The sequence below is a fragment of the Xenopus laevis genome, chromosome 5L (assembly GCF_017654675.1).
Source record: "Xenopus laevis strain J_2021 chromosome 5L, Xenopus_laevis_v10.1, whole genome shotgun sequence".
Lineage (NCBI taxonomy): Eukaryota > Metazoa > Chordata > Amphibia > Anura > Pipidae > Xenopus > Xenopus laevis.
This window is the reverse complement of record NC_054379.1, coordinates 168,065,954-168,089,550: the sequence shown is the minus strand read 5'-3', so window position 1 is coordinate 168,089,550 and position 23,597 is coordinate 168,065,954. Positions and strand designations below refer to the sequence as shown.

General features: G+C 39.1%; 2 protein-coding genes across 2 annotated transcripts in view; both read right to left on the bottom strand.

Annotated features, from left to right (window-relative positions):
* LOC108716280 (vomeronasal type-2 receptor 26) overlaps nucleotides 1–1,022 on the bottom strand; it is a 40,327-nt gene extending 39,305 nt beyond the window's left edge. The window contains exon 1 of the mRNA XM_041563831.1: nucleotides 927–1,022. Coding sequence (XP_041419765.1) covers nucleotides 927–1,022 — 96 coding nt within the window. The remainder of the gene's footprint in view (nucleotides 1–926) is intronic.
* Nucleotides 1,023–6,259: 5,237 nt separating this feature from the next.
* LOC108716279 (vomeronasal type-2 receptor 116) lies at nucleotides 6,260–22,844 on the bottom strand. Its single transcript, XM_041563830.1, has 6 exons — nucleotides 22,806–22,844; nucleotides 21,173–22,006; nucleotides 11,694–11,810; nucleotides 10,861–11,088; nucleotides 8,469–8,592; nucleotides 6,260–7,155 (listed from the first exon to the last, which is right to left on the bottom strand). The coding sequence occupies exons 1-6, from the start codon at nucleotides 22,842–22,844 to the stop codon at nucleotides 6,260–6,262; spliced, it is 2,238 nt and encodes a 745-aa protein (XP_041419764.1).
* Nucleotides 22,845–23,597: the final 753 nt, after the last annotated feature.

Here is a 23,597-nt window from a genome sequence, read left to right as displayed (position 1 = left end):
CCACAAGTGTAAAGAAGATCTAAATATGGTTCATATTCATCTCACATTCTCACATTCTCCAATTCACTAAGATTCGTAGTTGCGCCAGGCGTAACTTCGCCGCACTTCGCCACACTTCGCCAGGCGTAGTTTCGCCAGCGCTCTGCAAATTCACTAAAATCCGAAGTTGCGCACAGGGGTAGCGTAAGGTTGCGAAGTTGCGCTAGCGTTGATTCGCTAAGCGAAGTTGCGCTAGCGATGGTTAATTTGCATACGGCGCCAAATTCAAATTTCAGTGGAGGAATATGTAGAATCACTACAAATGCCTGGGAAACCTTCAAAACATCAAATAAAATGTTTATTTTGCCCTACACATGTGCCCACTGTATAGTTAAGCCATGAGTTAGGAAATTTAGGGGGGAAGGAGGGGAGCCCCAAAAAAAATTTAGATCTTTTCCAGCCTATCACCCATAATATAGAAAACACGCCAGCGTTTTTGGGACTTAGAAAAAATTTGAACTTTTTTTGAAGCAATCCCTATCTACTCTATTGCACTTTGCCTGGTCTGAGGTGGCGAAGGAAGTCTAGCGTAAAAGGTAACGTTCAGTACAATGCGCGCGTTAGTGAATTTGCGTAGTTACGTCCGTAGCGAAAATTCGCCTGGCGTAAGGGTGCGAAGTAACACTAGCGAATTTACGCCAGCGTTCGTTAGTGAATTTGCGAAGTAACGAAAATGCCCAACGCTAGCGAATTGACGCTAGCGCTTGGCGCTTCGGCGCTTAGTGAATTTGCCCCATTGAGGTGTCCGATCCGCCTGTCCATTATTTATCCAAATAGGGATAAATGTAAATGAGGTTACCAGATGTATTCTGTAAGGATAACCTACGACCGAGTCAATAGCTTTATAATAAAGTTTGCTGAATTTGCTGAATTTTAAGGAGCCTTACCTGCCATTGTTTAAAATGGGATTGTTGCCTTCCTTTTCTGTCAGGGTTACTTGTCCGGCTTTTTTGATTGTACAGTTTATGGAGAGCGAGAGCCATTGTGTATACTGCTGTGTAAACTCCATAAGATATTCTCAAATTCATTGTATCATTCAATGACAGGCCATAATCAGTAAATGATTGACTCTCTGTACATTTTGGAAGGGAGACGTCTGTCCTGCATGGGATGGTGTTGGACAATTCACAATCGGATAACTGTTCTGAGATATTTGGAAACAAAATGGCATCTTTACATTTAGATGGATTTAAACTGTACAAAAATTCTCTAAAGCCAGGAATCTCTCCGTGTTGGATAGAAAGAGCCAAAATGCCATTAAATATTATTCTATTTTGGGGAAATACTGTATTTAAAACCTTTAAAAATGTTGAAGATACAATCCATATCTTTGCTGGCATTTCAAAGATGGCAAAAAAGAACATAATAAATTCAACATACAATAAGCTGACTAAAAGAACTATCACATTAGCTGTGCTTTCAAGTAAAGTTTGTCTAATCTTTATAGGATTTGTAGAAGCCATTGAGTCCAATTCAATTCGAATGAAGAAGGCCAAGCAGATGCCATCTTTCTTCATTTCTCTCTCCAGATTTTTGCCCTAATCTCATCATCAGATACAATGAGCCCGACCCATCTCCAGCCAAAGTGCTTAACCAGTTCCACAATCCCATCAATTTCAGACAATTCATCAGGGATAGTTCTGTAGAAAGAAGGCAAACAGTTGGCAATTTGGCATGAGGAAAACTGTCACTTAAAATTGGTAAAATGAAAAGATGATTGTGGATTTTAGGACGTCCTGTCCAGTTCATAGTCCACTTTATATAATTTTGATTGTCAAAAATGTCAATAATGTCAGATCAGAGTTGAAATCTCAAATGATTTTGTTTAAATAGTACCAGCAGCACACTGTGTGAGTTGTAGTAGAGCACAATAGAATTTTTAAGCCCACAGCATACAAGATAAGGCAGCGTTTCAGGCCTACAAGCCCCTTTTTTTTCACTCCACAACAATGTTCATGATTTTGCTTTAAGTCTCAAATGCTCTTCCCTCAATAAAAAGGCACATCATCAGCTGTACATTGTGTAGCAGTTGAGGAAAGTGAGTCTCCCAGTTCAAAATCTCACCACACTTTACAGAGGAGCTACAGAAAGTATACTATTTAATTCCATCATTGCGTGGTACCAAAAGTGTAGTGCTACTGATCATTAGAGGTGCAAACAATTGTGAAAATAGATAAGGATATCATAGTTGTGTCTCTTCCTTTCATTTGAGCTGACCTTTGATTTGCTCAGTTTGAGGAAAGTATCTAGTATTGTGGATAATCTTTTACACCCTTCTCCCAAGTTTTCAGCAATATTTCAGAGTTTAAGCCTGCACAGTCAGATTATGTGAGAGTTTATTTCCCAACCCTGCTGTATTTTGTACTGTTTTATCAACTTTTTTGTACACTTGGTTTTGCCTCACTATACAGTTATGGGATTCATTATCTGGAAAACCGTTCTCCAGAAAGCTCTGAATTATGGAAAGGCTGTTGACTCCCTAATAATCAAATAATCCAACTTTTTTATTATTACAGATTACAACTTTTTTCTTTGCACTTCCAGTATATGCTGTGTCTGATTACAGCGGATACATTTATTTTGTAACTTTTTAATGTTAAAATGTGGGTGAGCAAATAGTGTTGAGTTTTAGTGATTTGACTCCTTTAGTCAATGAACCAGAATTTCTGAAAGTCTTCAGAATCCAAGTTGGGGTTTGAATATAGAAACTGAATAAAGGTTTTAGGAAAGTCAAATAACCCTAGGTTTAGCCAAACAGTGTACAAAATAAATGGATGTACTGTTATGATGTATAGCAGGGAACCCCAACCCTTTTTACCTGTGAGCCACACTGAAATGTAAAAAGATTTGGGGAGCAACACAAACATGAAAAAAGTCCATGCGGATGCCAAACAAAGGTTGTGATTGGCTATTTTGTAGCCCCTATGTAGACTTGTAGACTACAGGAGGCTCTGTTTGGCAGTACACCTGTTTTTTATACAACCAAAACTTGCCTCCAAGTCAGGAATTGAAAAATAAGCACCTACTTTGAGGCCACTTGGGGGCAACATTCAGGATGTTGTTGAGCAGCATGTTGCTCATGAGCCACTGCTTAGGGATCACTGATGTATAGTATATGTGGGCAAGTTGATTAATAATAAACATGTTGTTCCCAGAATACTATAATTCAGTAATAAACAATACAAAATCTTCTTGTATAAACACCAACTCTTTTATTATGAAAATGAGAAGAATGTATGACATAAAAGCTATATAGGTACAGAACATATATATGAATAAATATACAATATGCAGTAATAGGAAGTGATCAATGCAGTAGTAATATATTGACACATAGAGCTCAACCCAAATGCACTGCATGCAGTGGGGGTAATTTATCAACAATGGGCAAATTTGCCTATGGGCAATAACCCATGGTAAATAATCAAAAAGCTAATCACTGATTGGCTGCTATAAGTAACTGACCATGGGCACATTTGCCCAGTGTTGATAAATGAGCCCCAGTAGCCCAGTAACACCATTTATCTCAATAAAACAGAATGCTCATCATTAGCTGGGACAGCCCCAATTTTATCTGGTACAAATAGGCCATTAAATCATGAAAGAAAAGCTATGAGACAAACAAAAATTTACATAGAAAATGGTACTACAGCAAGGAGTAGTGATGGGCGAATTTATTCGCCAGGCGCGAATTTGCGGCGAATTTGCGCGATTCGCGGCAGGCGAATAAATTCGCGAAACGCCCGCGAAAATTCGCCGAAAAAATTAGCGGGCGTCAAAAATTTTTTCCCGAAAAAACGGACGCCGGCGTCAAAAACGGGCGCCGGCGTCGGAAAAACGGGAGCCGGCGTCAAAAACGAGACGCCGGCGCCGTTTCAAGAATTTCGCGCGAAATTCGCAAATTTTTCGGCGAAGCGAAACGGCGCAAATTCGCCCATCACTAGCAAGGAGTAAAAAAAAATTTTTTTAGTATGTAAATAGTAGAAAAATAAAGCAGGAAGAGGTGGGACCCTTAATATCAGAGGGGATTAGTTAGTTGATGAGAACAAAGAAAAAGCAGATATTCTGAACTGTTTTTTTCCCTCTGTCTACACAAATGAGGAACCAGCTAAGGAAGGTTCCCTTCTAAATAGTCCCAATTCTAGTATTACAACTAATGGTGCATGGTTCATGCAAGTACCAGATGGTATTCACCCCAGGGTACTCTACTAAATGAGTACAGCTCTGTAATTGCCAAACCTCTTTACTTTCTGTAATTCTTCAGGATTCATTGAGGTCTGGCATGGTATCGAGAGACTGGTGAATTGCTATTGTGGGGCCGGTATTAAAAAAGGGATTCCTAAAAGCCAGTTAGTCTGACATCAATGGTAGGAAAGCTTTTTGAAAGGGTTATTAAGGGATAAGATACTTGAATTCATTGCAAATAGTAATACTATGAGTTTGTGCCAGCATTGTTTTATGCATAAATTAGTGATGTGAAAATTTCACAGCAAAAATTATGCCAATAGACTATAATGGGTGAAAAAAATTGTCGGTGTCAAAAAAAAAAATTGTCACCCATTGACTTTAATGCATTTCTGGGAATTTATGTAGTTTCGCAAATTTTCAGCACTAGTAATAAATCCTGACAGATTAATTTAATTTATTTTTATGAGAAGGTGATGAGGAACCTTGACTCTGGGATGGCAGTGGATGTGATCTACTTAGACTTTGCTAAAGCATTTCATACAATACCACGCAGAAGTTTACTGGTAAAATGAAGGAATGTTGGCCTGGAGCGTAGTATTTGTACTTGGATTGAAAACTGGCTAAAAGATAGATTACACAGAGTGGTAGTAAATTAAACATTTTCTAATTAGACCAGTGTTGTTAGTGGAGCACTGAGGGGGTCTGCATTTAGTTCTTTACTTTTCAACTTGTTTATTAAAGACCGGGAGGTGGGAATTGAAAGTACCGTTTCTACTTTTGCAGGTGATTCAAAAATGTGAAGAACTATAAGTTCCGTGCAAGATAATGCCACTTTGCAGAGAGATTCGACTAAATTGAAAAACTGGGCAGCAAAACTGGGCAGGAAAATGAAGTTCAATGTTGATAAACACAAGGTTATGCACTTTGGCAAAAATAATATAAATGTAAGTTATACAATAAATGGCAGTGTGTTGGGGGTTTCCTTAAAGGCTAAGTAAACCTTAGAAATAAGTGAATGTAAAATTGATGAGGGGGATATTCTAAGCACTTTTGCAATGTACATTGATTATTTATTTTTTTTTTTTTTTAAATTCCAAGATATCAAAGGTTATATGTACAGTTAACATGAATGAATTTTGTTAGAACAGTGCCACCTGCTGGTCATTTTCTGGTCAGGCTGACCACTAAGTAGTCAAGGAGGTTGTCAGGAGAAAGAAAGCTGGTCTGATGTTTATCTGGTTAGGAAAGATTTGAGTAAGGTTTCTTATTTTTTTCCTAACCAGAATTTTACATTCACTTATTTTAAATGTTTACTTATCCTTTGTACATAACAAGTTGTATAATTCTGGGCAGTGTCATTCTGTGGCTACTAAAACAAGTTCTGTCTTGCATAAAAAAGGGCATAAACTCAAGGGATGAAAACATAATTATGTCTCTTTATAGGTCCCTGGTGAGGCCTCATCTGGAGTATGGGGGCAGTTTTGGACTCCAGTCCTTAAGAGGGATATAAATGAGCTGGAGAGAGTGCAGAGACTAAGTGCAACTAAACTGGTTAGAGAGAGGGAAGACTTAAATTATGAGGGTAGACTGTCAATGATGGGGTTGTTTTCTCAGTAGGTGTTAACAAGGGGTATGATTACACTAAGTACATTGGAGGACATTATAGACAAATAGCAGGGGACTTTTTTTTCCCCATAAATAGGATCACCGCACCAGAGAAAGGAAAATGAATTTCATTTGAAGCAGAGTAGGGGGTTTTCACAGTGAGGGCTAATGTCAAGCCCATTGATGTTGTGATGGCTGATTCTGTTAATGCTTTTAAGAGGTACTTTTTTTGGACAAGAATAATATCATAGGTTACTGTTATACTGAAATCTATATTGTTTATGTGAGTTTATGGAGGGATGAGTGTCAGTGTGTGTATGTATGGATGCTGGGTTTCATTTGGAGGGGTTGAACTTGATGGACTTTGGTCTTTTTTCAACCAGATTTAAGTATGTAACTATTTTACTACCATCTATTCACTCTTTTATCATTTTCTAACAATTGTGTCCTTTGTGTTCAATTCAGGCCTAAGAAATATAATGTAGCATTTGGGAATGAATATACAGCCTAATATTCCAGAACTAGAGGATAAAATGGCAAATATTTCAACTGCCACCATTCTACTCCCCTTACTGCTCAGGTATGCTGGGACAAATGTCACCCACACACTACAGAACACCAACATACTGAAAGTGATGTTTTTAGCCTCATTAAATCGGTCAGGGAAATCCTTGGCTAGAAATGCAGCAATGAAACTTAGTAGGGCCAAAGTCCCTATATATCCAATTATACAGAAGAAGAAAAAGTCAGACCCTTCATTACACTGTAAAAAGATATAGTCTTGATCAGATAACGTATCAGCCTCTGCAAGTGGAGGACTGATAACCACCCACAAAGCAGAGATGATGGTCTCACCCAAAGAAACTGCAATGACTAGTGTGACAGACTGTTTGGTTCCTACATACTTCTTCAGCTTGCTCCCAGGCTTTGTGGCATTGAACGCAATAATAACTGTGAGAGTTTTAGCCAACACAGATGACACAGAAATAGTAAATACAATCCCAAATGTTACTTGTCGGAGGAGACAACATATCTTGGTTGGGCGCCCAATGAATAATAAGGTGCAAAGGAAACACAACATGAGAGAGATGAGGAGGAGACAGCTGAGATTTCGGTTGTTGGCTCTCACAGTTGGAGTCTCACGGTACTTTATAAAGATTCCTAGAATTACACCACAAATGATAGAACACATCACGGCAATGGAGGATAAAGTAGCGCCTAATTGATCTTTGTAAGACAGGAAGTTTATATTCTTTGGAATGCAGCCATTTCTCTCTTTGTTAGACTTTTCATATTCAGAACATTTCATACAGCTCTGTGCATCTAGCATTTCAAAATAAACAAAAATAAGGAAACATTTTAATATTACAAAGAGAATCACACTGGTATAATTGTTGAGCTAAACCATCTGTAACCTATAAAATGTCAGCTTTTGTAAAACGAAGACTGTTATATATCATGAGTATTTAAAACTCTAAAAGTGATGCCCTACTCTTACCTAAATAGTTCTAATAGACAGATACACCTTACCACAACTTTTCATCACACCAACATAGCATATAAAGAAAAGGGACAAATAAATCTAACAGTGAAGAGGAGGAGATTTGTTTAGCAATTGTGGGCTTTTCCCATTGGATAGGGAAGAAAGCCCAATTGAGACCTCCATAGAGAGATGAATCTTAGATGGGTCTTGGGTCAAAGAGAGATAGGTCTTAGCTTCTATCCCTCCAAAAATGCCAAATTATAATTGTAATTTTATCAGTACTGGCACAATAAAAACGTGTAGCCTCAGAAGAAAGTCATAACCCCAGCCATTTCCAAAGAGTTAAGGAGGGGATTGAAGTAATTTGAGAAAATGTCTCATAGACTCCAAGCTAAGGGGCCTTTTAACTAACAATCAAATTTTGTTGTTTTTTTACAAATCTCTAAATATTTGTGGTTTTTCTATTTAAAAAAAAACTCTAAAAATTTGAGATGTATTACCACGAAAACCAATACAAAACTTTGCCATGTAAAAGTTGTCGAGGTCCTACAGAAGTCCATGGGAGCTACCCTGATCCTTTTGGACCATTTGGAAACAATTCAGACCTTTAGAGGTTGTCTGATTTTTTTTCACCAGGAATTGTCCAAAAGACTCGAACTTTTAGAGGTTTTGGTTATTTTTTTTTTCAGATGGTTCAGCCTAATTTCCGTTCATACTTTTTTTATTTGCATATTTTAATAAATTCCATGGCATTCGTGGTTTCAGAGTTTATGAGTTTAGTCATGGTTTTGAAAACCTCTAAAACCACAAAAATTTGACCTTCAATAAACAGGCCTTCAAGGGTCTGGGTTAGTGATGTGTGGGACTGACTTTTCCCGACCCGCGGGTATCAGGCTGGTCGCACATCACTAGTCTGGGTTTCTTTAGTGCCACCTTCCCCTTGTTATATCACATATCCTAGGTAACAGCGGTAATAGGGAACATGAATCATCCTTATTTACAGAGTCTCCAAGTTTCTAAAAATCTGGGTCTTTGCACCACCATTTATAGTTTATCACTGTTAAACTTGATTTATCATACAAGCCATACCATGTTGTGATATAAAGGATACAATTAGGATAATAAAATACCCTAACTTTGCATTACAACGTACCTGTTGTGTTGGACATTTCTCCTTCTGAACACAGCACACATTGATAACAGCAGGGAGGTCGCCCTTCGATTTTAGATTTCCTGTATCCTGGCACACAAGGTTCATTACAAAGAGATTGGGGAAACTATGTGACCAAATAGAAAAATATAAAACATATAATATACACATAATATACATATAACATTTTTTTAATTCCATTAATCAACAATGCATTATCTCTAAAGGTATAGTGGTACTTTTTGCCATTAAAATACAATTCCCCTATTATTCTGAACAGCAGAGTCTTTTAGAATATTTATAGGAAAAAAAGATAAAGAACAGAAGAGGAACACAATACACAATATCATTGCAAAGTGAATGATAAAAAGGAATGCAGCAACAGAAACTGAAATAGCACCCAATATGTCTACACATACACAAAAAATGGACTAATCAATTCACATTTGCCAAGGCTTCATATTTTCCTGCAAATCCATGGCTTGAGAATAGTGATGGGCGAATTTGCGCCGTTTCGATTTGCGAATTTCCCGTGAAATTCGCGAAACATTTTTTTATGCCGGTGCCCGTTTTTTTTTAAGCCGGCGCCCGTTTTTTTTTACGCCGGCGCCCGTTTTTTTGAAGCCGTTGAATTTTTTGGGGCGAATTTATTCGCTGGCGGCGAATCGCGCGAATTCGCGCCTGGCGAATAAATTCGCCCATCACTACTTGAGAATATATAAATTACAAAAGCGAACTCATGAAACCTATATTTCATCCTAAATCTTTACCTCTTTCCGCTATTCCAAAAGAAATTCAATACAAGCCTAAGAGAAATACAACCAGACATAAATAGTTAGGACTAGCATATAGGTCTTACCTTAATGTAGATATGGTTCCCTAGCACTTTTATTATCACGAATAAAGATTATTATTATAAAAATTATACAATTAAAAAAAAATCAACGTATACTGTATTTGCTCTACAATGGAAGAATGTGCACAGTCAAACATTACATTTTATATGAATCCCGACTGATACAGAAGTAACATGTATGCAGCTTGTGATGCATAAATTACTGGTAGAACACGGCACTGGGATTGTGCATTGATCACATTTTGCGTGTTATTTGTATCATTGCTTTGTTTGTTTTTACAACCCCATTGGAGTTTTAACCAAAGAAATAGACTGGAACTTCTCAGTTGCTTCAATATACAATAAGTTATATTTCATTTCCACCCCAATCCAATTTTATATGATGCATAAGTGTCGTCCTCTGGACATTAGGGGGCACATTTACTAAGCTCGAGTGAAGGATTTGAATGAAAAAAACTTCGAATTTCGAAGTTTTTTTTGGCTACTTCGACCTTCGAATTAGCTACTTCAACCTTCGACTACGACTTCGATCAATGGATTTTTCCTTCGATCGTTCGATCAAACTAATTGCGGTAAATCCTTCAACTTCGATATTCGAAGTCAAAGGATTTTACTTCGATGGTCGAATATCGAGGGTTAATAAACCCTCGATATTCGACCAATAGTAAATGTGCCCCAAGTCATTGATTTGAGTACTTTTGCATCAGTTAGATTTTATTTGCTGAAACTTCCTAATTTTTTGAAGCTAGTGAGGCCTGAAGATACAGCCATGGGTATTTGATGATCACTAGATCTCAATACCCTTTACGGGAGCATCTGACGTCTATTGTTTAATTAAAGAGTTAAGGCTGCATTTTCAAGTTCTGAAAATAAAGTGATTTTGGCGAAACAGTGCAATGACTACACATTTGAATGGGAGAGTGTGGCCACAACACTACTGGAATTATGGCAAAAATATGCATTGTGGTTACAAAAACATAATGATTTGTGTCCAAAATTGCACTTTTCATACTGTACTTACTATTGATTACTTATAATATGTTATTTATTTCTACTTTGTCTGGTCAATAGATTTCAAGACTTTTCAGGGTAATGTGTTAAGAGGTTCCCCAGGTCTTGTCTCCTATAGAAACAAGTTGATTCTACCTGCTGAATGGCTGTAGGGGTTACTAGACCAGTAGTCAACTTTGTATAGTTAGATCATTACTTCCTATATAATATTGCCTACTTATTTGCTCTTTTTCTACCTCTGCTCATCCATCATAGCAGGACTAGATCAGCATCTAAGGCATTTATCACTATAGGCTGTTTTGTCCTAGAAGGTAAGAGGATAAAACAAGTTGTGGTATAACTTGTATTTTTCCTCCTTTGACTATGTGTCTTGAATACGTCTACAACATGTGTGGAGGACTGCAAATATTGAAAAGATTTGTATGATGTGAATAATTGATGCTTTGCTGTTTTCTTAAATTATTTACATGTCAATAAACGTTTGATAAATAAAAAATAAAAAAAACAAGTTGTCATGTTCCATTTTACCTTTGTAAAGTAAGGACCCCAGAGATCAGCACTTTCATCAATGTGAAGCAGATGTGCAGCAGATTTAGTTGTATCAACGCTCCCAACCTTAACAACTTGGACACCTCCTTCTTTTGAGAAAAAACATTTCAGAAGTTCATAACGATTTGATGGGTCTTGTTCAAATTTCCAATGTATCTTGTCACCAGTAATCATTTCAAAATCTTTACTCTGCATCATAGCATTTAACTAGAAGTAAATATATTCATTAATAAAGGCCTGTCATGGTCAACCTGTGTGTTATAAATATATAAAATAGATGCATATCTTTATTTCTCTCAACCTTTTTACCTTAGGGTAGGGATAATAATAAATGGTATGTAAACAGGTTGCAGGTTATACAGCCCCTATATTCGACCCTATTTTTCCATTTCCTTACCCCAATCTAAACAATGGGTGAAGGTGGAACAACCACCAGGAATCTGGAGATCATTATGAGATGTACATACTGACATTAGCTTTTCTATTTTTTTTATTTTTTGTGCAGACACACATGTATTAAGGCTGCACTCTGCACTACAATCATGATAAACAATTGGGCATTCGGTGCAGAGCACAGTGTCTGTGGGTGTTTAATTACCGCCTCCTACAGATAAACTACTAAACTCAATAGACCAATCTCAATTCCCAAAGAAAGAAATGTTCTGATTTTAAGAGATGGCAGTATAAAAACATAGTAGAAAAGATGGCTTGACAATAAAATAATTTGTGTGAACAAAAAGAAAAATCATAAAACATATATAACACTTTACTGGGTCAGTACCAGACATCAGCCTAACTCTATAAGCTTTTACCAAATAGACCTTCTCCACCTGAACATGAGTAGCAGAAGAAGTAACATTGTGATCTACAGGTTCTGGAATTGTCCCAAGGATATTCCTTTCTGGGACAAGGTAACAAACACAGTAGTCCTTGAAGAGGTCAGACAAAACCCAGGTATATTTGTTATAGGATATACAAGATATTTCTAATGGGAATACTCATGGAAGGTTACACCAAATATGACATGTTCTGGGCGACTCCTTAATTGATCTGAGGAAAAGATAACACAAAGAAAAATGCAAATCCATACATACATATATATGAATTTTCTTTGGAACCTTGAATAGTTGCAATTCATCAAATAAAAAAAAAAGTGAAAAGTCAAGTTTGTATAAAAGTCAATGGGGGTTGTGTCTAACATCATTATTTGTTTTGCAGTCAATCAAAACATTGGGGATTTTCAGCCTCACTAAAAATGAATGAAACAATGTGATTTGCACTTGTTTGTGACTTTTCTTCAATGAGAAAACGCAACCATTAATAGTCTTGCAACCATGAATTGGATTGTAATTTTCTTTAAAAAGTTAGTACTTGAGGGGAAAAAAAGCAAAATTGTGGGAAAAAAACTATTTCGGCCCCTTGACCTAGAAAATAAATATTAAAATTCAAGATCACAATTTTGTTTTGATTCAAGAACTGTGTTCACAATCTAATTTTTAAAGCCTGAGTTTATAAGGTTTATCACATAATAAAAATTCAAGAATTCAATTGGAAAACTTTGCAAGGTCACCTAAGACCTGTCAGGATTCTATAACCAGTCAATGGTAAACACCTTTTCAGCATTAAAACAAGTTGAGTTTTGAGTTATTTAAAAGAGATTTTAAAGTATCATTAAAAAATACAGCAAAGATTTTTTTGTTTGAGAGCTCTTTTTTTCTGCAGTTTGTTCAAGTTTGTCTAAATATATTTATGTATTTATTTGCAATTATGGTATTTGTAACACTATGAAGAAACACTGACAAATAGCCCATGACTTTTTATATGGTTGAAGAACCATCAAAGAATATGTTGTAGTCTATTAGAGAGAAAAAATCTATTTTTCCCCCTCAACCTAGAAAAGTAATCTTAAAATTCAAAATTTTCAAAAGATTCTGACTTGATTCAAGAAATTTGTTCACAATCTAGTTTTTAAAACCCAAGTTTATAAGATTTATCACATATTAAAAATTCAAGGATTTAATTGGAAAACTTTGCCATCTATAACCTGTCAAGATTCTATAAAAAGTCAATGGTAAGCATCATTTTAGCGTTTAAGCAAGTTGAAGTTTGAGTTTTTAAAAGAGATTTTAACGATTAATACAGCAAAGCCATTTTTGTTTGAGAGCCACTGTTGTTTTTGTTAAATTGTTCAAGTTTTGTCTAGATTTATTTAAGATAGATGTGTAACAATTTAAGATAAGCAAAGAAACAATTTTTAACTATTTAAGATGAGCAAAGAAACAATTGTAACTATTTAAGATAAGCAGGTCTCTTGGGGAAGCTGTGACTTGCAGCTTAAAGGACATTGATTAGCAAAACATCAATAACACAGAAAACTACAGAAATGTGTTCAAACTTTCATAACCTGCCAAATTTTGTAAAATGAACATGGTAATTAGGGGGCCACAAAATGGGTGTGGTAAAAAAATTACCATGCTCCGTGGGGCAAGTCTTTTTGTCCCTCTTTCTGTTTTCAAAATGTTGGGAGGTATGCTTGTGGGTTTTTTTGTCTGTGACTGCTGTAATAAATCATAATTACCTTTGAATATGTATCGGAAGGTACACATTTTTTTAATATGTATTTTGAATAAAATAAGTGTTTTTTAATGATTTTTGAGTTACAGGATCATTTTTGATGTTTTAAGTGATTTATGCCTGTGAAACTGGAGCAAAATTCCATTTACTCTGGCCCTTGTTTTGACTGGCCATTAGATTCCCTAAAGTGAACTTAATTATTTAAAAGTAAAGTTAGACATCACATATGATATAGTGAAAAATGTATCCACTGCTGTATAATATAAGGATATTATGAGTTACTAAAGAGTTCCATGACCATATAAAGGCACATATTTTTAAAACAGGATATTATATAGTTAATCTAGGAGGTATTTGCATAATTGTAAACAAAAGATACGTTTTTTTTATTTATGTTATATAGGGATGTAGCGAACGTCGGAAAAAAAGTTCGCGAACATATTCGCGAACTTGCGCAAAAACGCGAGCGGTTCGCGAACGGTTCGCGAACCCCATAGACTTCAATGGGAAGGCGAACTTTAACATCTAGAAAAGACATTTCTGGCCAGAAAAATGATTTTAAAGTTGTTTAAAGGGTGCAACGACCTGGACAGTGGCATGCCAGAGGGGGATCAAGGGCAAAAATGTATCTGAAAAATCTGCCTGTGTGTGCTTGGAAGAGATAGTGTAGGGGGAGAGCTGTTAGTGATTTCAGGGACAGATGATAGTAAGTTTGCTGGCTAGTAATCTGCTTGATACTGCTCTGTATTGGAGGGACAGAAGTCTGCAGGGATTTGAGGGACATTTTAGCTTAGGTAGCTTTGCTGGCTAGTAATCTACTGTTCTCTTTAAACAACTGCCATACGTTGACCTTGTAGGCATTGTTTGCCCAGTTTTTTTGGACGCAGCCACTGAAGCACAGTTGCCAGAAAAAATATGCCATATAAATGCTGAAAATAGTCATTTTTCGCCATACGTTGACCTTGTAGACATTGTTTGCCCAGTTTTTTTGGACGCAGCCACTGAAGCACAGTTGCCAGAAAAATTATGCCATATAAATGCTGAAAATATAAATTTTTTTGGTTGCAGCCACTGAAGCACAGAGGCCAGAAAAATTATGCCATATAAATGCAGAAAATATGCATTTTTTTGGTCGCAGCCACTGAAGCACAGTTGACAGAAAAATTATGCCATATAAATGCTGAAAATATAAACTTTTTTGGTTGCAGCCACTGAAGCACAGAGGCCAGAAAAATTATGCCATATAAATGCAGAAAACATGCATTTTTTTGGTCGCAGCCACTGAAGCACAGTTGACAGAAAAATTATGCCATATAAATGCTGAAAATATAAATTTTTTTGGTTGCAGCCACTGAAGCACAGAGGCCAGAAAAATTATGCCATATAAATGCAGAAAATATGCATTTTTTTGGTCGCAGCCACTGAAGCACAGTTGCCAGAAAAAATATGCCATATAAATGCTGAAAATAGTCATTTTTTGCCATATACGTTGAGTCAACGTATGGCAAAAAATGACTATTTTCAGCATTTATATGGCATATTTTTTCTGGCCTCTGTGCTTCAGTGGCTGCGGCCAAAAAAACTGGGCAAACAATGCCTACAAGGTCAACGTCGTTGACCTTGTAGGCATTGTTTGCCCAGTTTTTTTGGCCGCAGCCACTGAAGCACAGAGGCCAGAAAAAATATGCCATATAAATGCTGAAAATAGTCATTTTTTTGGTCGCAGCCACTGAAGCACAGTTGCCAGAAAAATTATGCCATATAAATGCTGAAAATATAAATTTTTTTGGTTGCAGCCACTGAAGCACAGAGGCCAGAAAAATTATGCCATATAAAGGCAGAAAATATGCATTTTTTTGGTTGCAGCCACTGAAGCACAGAGGCCAGAAAAATTATGCCATATAAATGCAGAAAATATGCATTTTTTTGGATGCAGCCACTGAAGCACAGTTGCCAGAAAAAATATGCCATATAAATGCTGAAAATAGTCATTTTTTGCCATACGTTGACCTTGTAGACATTGTTTGCCCAGTTTTTTTGGTTGCAGCCACTGAAGCACAGAGGCCAGAAAAAATTAAACCAGTAGGGTTTGCACCCTAGTTTGTAACGGTGGCGGAGGGAGGAGGAGGACGCTAAAGGACAGCTGTGTGTGGAGTCATGAGGCTTGAAGAGAAGGACAGCTGCATAGAAGTCAGAACAAGTCTTCCGGCGTGCAGTAACCCTCCGAGATCCACCCCTCATTCATTTTAATAAAGGTCAGGTAATCGACACTTTTGTGACCTAGGCGAGTTCTCTTCTCAGTTACAATCCCTCCTGCTGCACTGAAGGTCCTTTCTGAGAGCACACTTGAGGCTGGGCAAGACAAGAGGTTCATGGCAAATTGTGACAGCTCTGGCCACAGATCAAGCCTGCGCACCCAGTAGTCCAGGGGTTCATCGCTCCTCAGAGTGTCGATATCTGCAGTTAATGCCAGGTAGTCCGCTACCTGCCGGTCGAGGCGTTCTTTGAGGGTGGATCCAGAAGGGTTGTGGCGCTGCCTTGGACAGAAAAACATTTGCATGTCTGACGTTACAGACTGGCCAAAGGGCTTTGTCCTTGCAGGTGTGCTCGTGGCAGGATTACTGGCACCTCTGCCCCTGGAATGTTGATGAGTTCCTGAAGTGACATCACCCTTAAAAGCATTGTACAACATGTTTTGCAGGCTGGTTTGTAAATGCCGCATCTTTTCGGACTTGTGGTATGTTGGTAACATTTCTGACACTTTATGCTTGTACCGAGGGTCTAGTAGCGTTGCGACCCAGTACAGGTCCTTCTCCTTAAGCCTCTTGATACGGGGGTCCTTCAACAGGCATGACAGCATGAAAGACCCCATTCTCACAAGGTTGGATGCAGAGCTATCCATCTCCGCTTCCTCATTATCAAGGACTGCATCATCCACGGTCTCCTCCCCCCAGCCACGTACAAGACCAGGGGTCCCCAAAAGGTCACCACTAGCCCCCTGGGAAGCCTGCTCCTGTTGGTCCTCCTCCTCCTCCTCCACAAAGCCACCTTCCTCCTCTGACTCCACTTCTGGCACCTCTCCCTGCGTTGCAGCAGGTGCCTGGGTTCGTTCTGGTGATTCCGACCAGAAATCGTGTGCTTCCAGCTCCTCGTCACGCTGGTCTACAGCCTCATCTGTCACTCGTCGCACGGCACGCTCCAGGAAGAAAGCGAAGGGTATTAGGTCGCTGATGGTGCCTTCGGTGCGACTGACCATATTTGTCACCTCTTCAAAAGGTCGCATGAGCCTGCAGGCATCGCGCATAAGCACCCAGTAACGGGGGAAAAAAATCCCCAGCTGTGCAGATCCAGTCCTACCACCCAGTTCAAAAAGGTACTCGTTGACGGCCCTTTGTTGTTGCAGCAGACGTTCCAACATAAGGAGCGTTGAATTCCAGCGAGTCTGGCTGTCAGAAATCAAACGCCTGACTGGCATGTTGTAGCGCTGCTGAATGTCAGCAAGGCGTGCCATGGCTGTGTAGGAACGTCTGAAATGGGCCGACACCTTTCTGGACTGGGTGAGAACGTCCTGGAATCCTGGGTACTTGGAGACAAAACGTTGGACTATTAAATTTAACACATGTGCCATGCAGGGCACATGTGTTAAATTGCCTAGTCTCAACGCTGCCAACAGATTGCTTCCATTGTCACACACCACTTTTCCGATCTGCAGTTGGTGTGGGGTCAGCCACCGATCGGCCTGTGACTGCAGAGATGACAGGAGTACAGATCCGGTATGGTTTTTGCTTTCCAGGCACGTCATCCCCAAGACAGCGTGACAACGGCGTACCTGGCACGTCGAATAGCCTAGGGGGAGCTGGGGGTGCACAGGTGTGGAGGAGGAGGACCCAGCAGCAGAGTAAGAAGAAGAAGAAGACGAGGTAGAGAGCGATGGAGGAGTAGAGGTGGTGGCAGAACCGCGTGCAATCCGTGGCGGTGACACCAACTCCACTGTTGTTGTTGAGCTACCCATTCCCTGCTTCCCAGCCATTACCAAGTTCACCCAGTGGGCAGTGTAGGTGACATACCTGCCCTGACCATGCTTGGAGGACCATGCGTCAGTAGTCATATGGACCTTTGGCCCAACACTAAGTGACAGAGATGCGGTAACTTGGCTCTGCACATGTTGGTACAGGTGTGGTATTCCCTTTTTAGAAAAAAAATTGCGGCTGGGTACCTTCCACTGCGGTGTCCCAATTGCTACAAATTTGCGGAAGGCCTCAGAGTCCACCAGCTGGTATGGTAAAAGCTGGCGGGCTAAGAGTGCAGACAAGCCAGCTGTCAGACGCCGGGCAAGGGGGTGACAGTCAGACATTGGCTTCTTACGCTCAAACATGGCCTTCACAGAAACTTGGCTGGTGGCAGATGACTGGGAATGGGAACAGGTGGTCAAGGTGGAAGGCGGAGTGGAGGGTGGTTCAGACGGGTCAAGGAGAGCAGAGGTAGAGCAGTAAGATGCTGGACCAGAAGGAGTGTGGCTTTTAGTTTGCCTGTTGCCTTTGAGGTGTTGCTCCCAAAGTGCTTTGTGCTTGCCGCTCATGTGCCTTCGCATAGAAGTTGTACCTATGTGGCTGTTGGGCTTACCAAGGCTCAGTTTCTGACTGCACTCATTGCAAATTACAATGCTTTTGTCAGAGGCACACACATTAAAAAAATCCCACACTGCTGACTTTTTGGAAGTGTGCGATCTGGCGGTAACAGTAGAAGTTGGCGGAGTTGGCGGTATTGGCGGCAATGGCGGGTGCGTTGGCCGGCTGAACACAGGTGCCGATACATGTTGTTGCCCTACTGATCCCTGCGGGCTGTCCTCCCTGCTTCTTCTAAGTCTTATTCTCCTACTGCCTCTCTGACTCTCCGTCTCTCCATCTGAACTACCCTCCTCTTGCTCTCTTCTACTAGGCACCCACAAAACATCAATCTCCTCATCATCATTCTCCTCAGATGCATCAATTTCTTCTGACACATCACAGAAGGAAGCAGCAGCGGGGACCTCCTCCTCATCACTCATTATGTCCATCTCTATCGTGTTCTCTGCCAGAATTAAATCTGGTGTAAGGTCCTCATCTCCTTCATCTTCTTCTGGCAATAATGGTTGCGCATTACTCAGTTCAAGAAACTCATGGGAAAATAACTCCTCTGACCCCAGTGAAGAAGGGGCACCGGTGGTGGAGGAAGTGTTACGTGGGGTGGCCATAGCAGTGGAGGATGAGGAGGATGTTGTGGTAAAGTTAGAAACGGTAGAGGATGGGGTGTGCTGTGTAAGCCAGTCAACTACCTCTTCAGCATTTTGGGAGTTCAGGGTCATTGGCTTTTTAAAACTGGGCAATTTGCTAGGGCCACAGGATTGCATAGCAGCACGGCCCCTAGCACGGCCTCTGCGTGGCGGCCTGCCTTTGCCTGGCATTATTTTTAAAAAAACAACAACAACAACAAAAACTCAGTTGGTTTTTCTGGAAACGATAATACACACAGCTAGATGGCGGGTTGAAGAAAACACTGTGCAAATAATGCCTACAAAGTCAACGTATACACTACTACAGCGGTGGATACGGATTACGTAAAATATATGAATGCTGCTTGAAAAAAAGTAACTCAAGTGGTTTTTCTAGAGACGATAATATTATCAATATTTAGACAAAATGTGAACAAGGTCACACAGCTCGATGGCGGGTTGAAGAAAACAGTGTGCAAATAATGCCTACAAGGTCAACGTATACACTACTACAGCGGTGGATACGGATTACGTAAAATATATTATGGCTGCTTGAAAAAAGTGACTCCGGTGTTTTTTCTGGAGACGGTAATATTATGGATATTTAGACAGAATGTGAACAAGGTCACACAGCTCGATGGCGGGTTGAAGAAAACAGTGTGCAAATAATGCCTACAAGGCCAACGTATACACTACTACAGCGGTGGATACGGATTACGTAAAATATATGAATGCTGCTTGAAAAAAGTGACTCCGGTGTTTTTTCTGGAGACGGTAATATTATGGATATTTAGACAGAATGTGAACAAGGTCACACAGCTCGATGGCGGGTTGAAGAAAACAGTGTGCAAATAATGCCTACAAGGCCAACGTATACACTACTACAGCGGTGGATACGGATTACGTAAAATATATGAATGCTGCTTGAAAAAAGTGACTCCGGTGTTTTTTCTGGAGACGGTAATATTATGGATATTTAGACAGAATGTGAACAAGGTCACACAGCTCGATGGCGGGTTGAAGAAAACAGTGTGCAAATAATGCCTACAAGGCCAACGTATACACTACTACAGCGGTGGATACGGATTACGTAAAATATATGAATGCTGCTTGAAAAAAGTGACTCCGGTGTTTTTTCTGGAGACGGTAATATTATGGATATTTAGACAGAATGTGAACAAGGTCACACAGCTCGATGGCGGGTTGAAGAAAACAGTGTGCAAATAATGCCTACAAGGCCAACGTATTCACTACTACAGCGGTGGATACGGATTACGTAAAATATATGAATGCTGCTTGAAAAAAGTGACTCCGGTGTTTTTTCTGGAGACGGTAATATTATGGATATTTAGACAGAATGGGAACAAGGTCACACAGCTCGATGGCGGGTTGAAGAAAACAGTGTGCAAATAATGCCTACAAGGCCAACGTATACACTACTACAGCGGTGGATACGGATTACGTAAAATATATTATGGCTGCTTGAAAAAAGTGACTCCGGTGTTTTTTCTGGAGACGGTAATATTATGGATATTTAGACAGAATGTGAACAAGGTCACACAGCTCGATGGCGGGTTGAAGAAAACAGTGTGCAAATAATGCCTACAGGGCAAATAATGCCTAAAAGGTCAACTTATACACTACTACAGCGGTAGTAAAATAAAAAAAAGTAAAATAAAAAAAAAATGAATATTAAAAAAAAAAAATTAAAGTTGGTGCTGCTGAACTACTAGGAGCAGCAGATTAGCACACCAGTCCCACTCCCCAACACTGCTAGACTAATAGCACTGGGCTCTTATAGTAGTAGTAGTAGTAGTAGTAGTAGTAGTAGTAGTAGTAAAACAACAAAAAAATAAATAAAAGCAGTCCTTACAAGGACTACTGTTATTGCAGCAGTCAGCAGATGAGATCAGAAGCAGGACAGCTGCCCACTGCAGCTACATACAGAGCACTGCAGTAGAAGGTAGATTACTAGCCAGCAAAGCTACCTAAGCTTAAATGTCCCTCAAACCCCTGCAGACTTCTGTCCCTCCAATAACAGAGCAGTATCAAAACGATTACTAGCCAGCAAACTTTCAACTGTCCCTGAAATCACTAACAGGCAGCAGCTCTCTCCCTACACTATCTCTTCAGCACACACAGGCAGAGTGAAAAAACGCTGCAGGGCTTCGGTTTTTATAGGGAAGGGGAGTGGTCCAGGGGAGAGCTTCCTGATTGGCTGCCATGTACCTGCTGGTCTGGGGTGAGAGGGCAAAAAAAAGCGCCAACAATGGCGAACCCAAAATGGCGAACGTCGCGCGACGTTCGCGAACTTCCGGCGAGCGCGAACACCCGATGTTCGCGCGAACAAGTTCGCCGGCGAACAGTTCGCGACATCTCTAATGTTATACAGGGGGCCACGAGATGCAAGTTCAGTAAATGCCACATTTACAAAATACCACCCATATGCTGCACAAATCAGCTTACCTGCCATTGCTTAAAATGAGTTTGCAGACTTGCCCTTCTGTCGTGGTGACTTGCCACTTTATATTTGATGTACAGTTTATGAAGAGCGAGAGCCATTTTGTACACTGCAGTGTAAACTCCATAAGATATTCTAAAATTGAGAGTATCATTGAATTCCATATCATTCATATAAAAGAATTGACTTTCCATACACTTTGGAAGGAAGATGCTTGTCCTGTTTGGGATGATTTGTCCGGTGGTTGATAAATCACAATTGGACAACCGCTCCGAGATATTTGGAAAGAAAATTCCGTTTTCATACAAAGATGGATTTAAACCATGCAAAAATTCCCTAAATCCAGGAATCTCTCCTTGTTGGAAGGAAACAACCAGAGCACCATTAAATATTTTTCTATTTTGTGGATATGTTGTGTCTAACACTTTCAAGAAAGTTGAAGATACGATCCAGATTTTCTCTGGCATGTCAAAGACAGCAAAAAAGAACAGAATAAATTCAACAGATATTAAACTGGTTAAAATAACTATTACATTAGCTGAGCTACTGCGTAATGTCTTTTTAATTTTCATCGAATCTGAAGAAGCCATTGAATCACTGTTAATTCTAAGAAAGAAGGCCAAACAGACCCCATCTTTCTTCATTTCTCTCTCCAGATTTTTGCCTGCTAAGGGCTGAGTTTTATCATCAGATACAATGAGCCCGACCCATTTCCAGCCAAAGTGCTTAATCAGTCTCACAATTGCATAGATTTCAGATAATTCATCAGGAATAGTTCTGTAGAAAGATGGAAACTGTGCTCTGTTGTTGAACTTGGGATCTCTGGAGCCATAGCTGATCTGCAGAAAAATCAGCAAAGAGAAAATCATTTTATAAAGTCAATTGTAAAATAAAAGTGATGCCTGAAAGTGCCTACACGGTGGAGGTGCAAAGTGAGGAACAATTATCTGACAATTATCTATGAAATAGGACTTGAGGTTGTGAGGATCTATTTGGGTTTGTTTCACCAACTGAAATTCTTATTTGCACTAAGTTTACATGTTGATTATCTGCCTAATATACTCTAAGGGGCCTATTTATTAAAATTCAATTCATTTTTGAGATTTATCAATCAAAACAAAATTTGCATGAAAAAAATAAGCAGTTCTTTGTAACCATGAATGAAACAATGCGTTTTTCAAAGCGATTACGTTGTTTTCTGCCAATTCATAAGCTAACATTTATCCCATTCAAATATTTTATTTAATTTGGTAGTTATCAAGAAAATAATTGTGTTGCTCAAAAGCTTCTTTAGTCACCACTTTTTTGTTCCTATGACCGTTTTTTCCCCCAAAAATAAAAATCTTGCTACTTTAAACCTGTAAAGCTTTTTTTTAAAAAAAAATAAATAAAAAAAAACAGCCAATCGTGATTAAAAAAAAAAAAGATTGTGGGGAAAAAATCTATGTGAAAAAAAACATAAGATACAGGTTCATGCTTTTTTACATTGATTTCCCTGAACCCGATGCTGAAATGATAATAAATCTTCCTAATCTTCGATGATTTATTCTACACTTTGATCGTTTGAAAATAAGAAAGTAGGAATGGAGGCTTAGGAGCTTAATTCATCTTGTGTCTCTAGTAGTTGCTGCTATTCACCAGTTTGCTGTCAATTCCCAGGATGTCGTCCAAGTTCATGGATAAAACATATGAGAAACAGAGTAAGAAGAGCATAAAGCAACCAATCTTTAACAATTCTGTGTCAGTCTAAAAAGATGCTTTCTCAGGACCTCTGAACAAGAAAATGCTTCAATTGCTGCTGAAGTGGCAAGTCTATTCGACCCACTCATTGAACAATCCATTGATAAAGCTATAGAAAGAGTGGAGATCAGCAAAATCTCATAGCAATTGGGAAGTCATGACAAAAAATGTTCTGAACTGTAATGCATAGTTTCTTCCATCTATAGAAAATTGAATCTCTGGAAAAATGTACACTGGAACTTTTTCTTAAGGCTGATGATTTGGAGAATTGATCCAGGCGTAATAATTTAAGATTTATAGGAATATCAGCATCTCATAAAATTGATCCCTTATTTATGATTGCCACAAAAATAATCCCTCAAAAACTAGGGATCCCATCTCCCATACTCCCACAATGTTATTCTGCCAGGCAACTTTAATATGACTAGATGCTCAAGTAGTTTAAAAATGAAAGGTAGCAGGGAGATATGTAGGAGGTTATCAAGATTGGAGGGATCAAGAAAGAGATTTTTCAGTGACAAGAGCCTGTTTTGGTTGAGAACGAAAGATTCCAGTTGAGAGTGAGAGATTAAATCGATGAGTTAAGGCTTTGATTAGTCAATGGATTGGTACTGCAGAGAAGTTTTGAAGGAATGAGATAAAGCAGGCAGGTAGTAAGGTGAGAACGTTTTGAGACTTCCTCATCAGTCA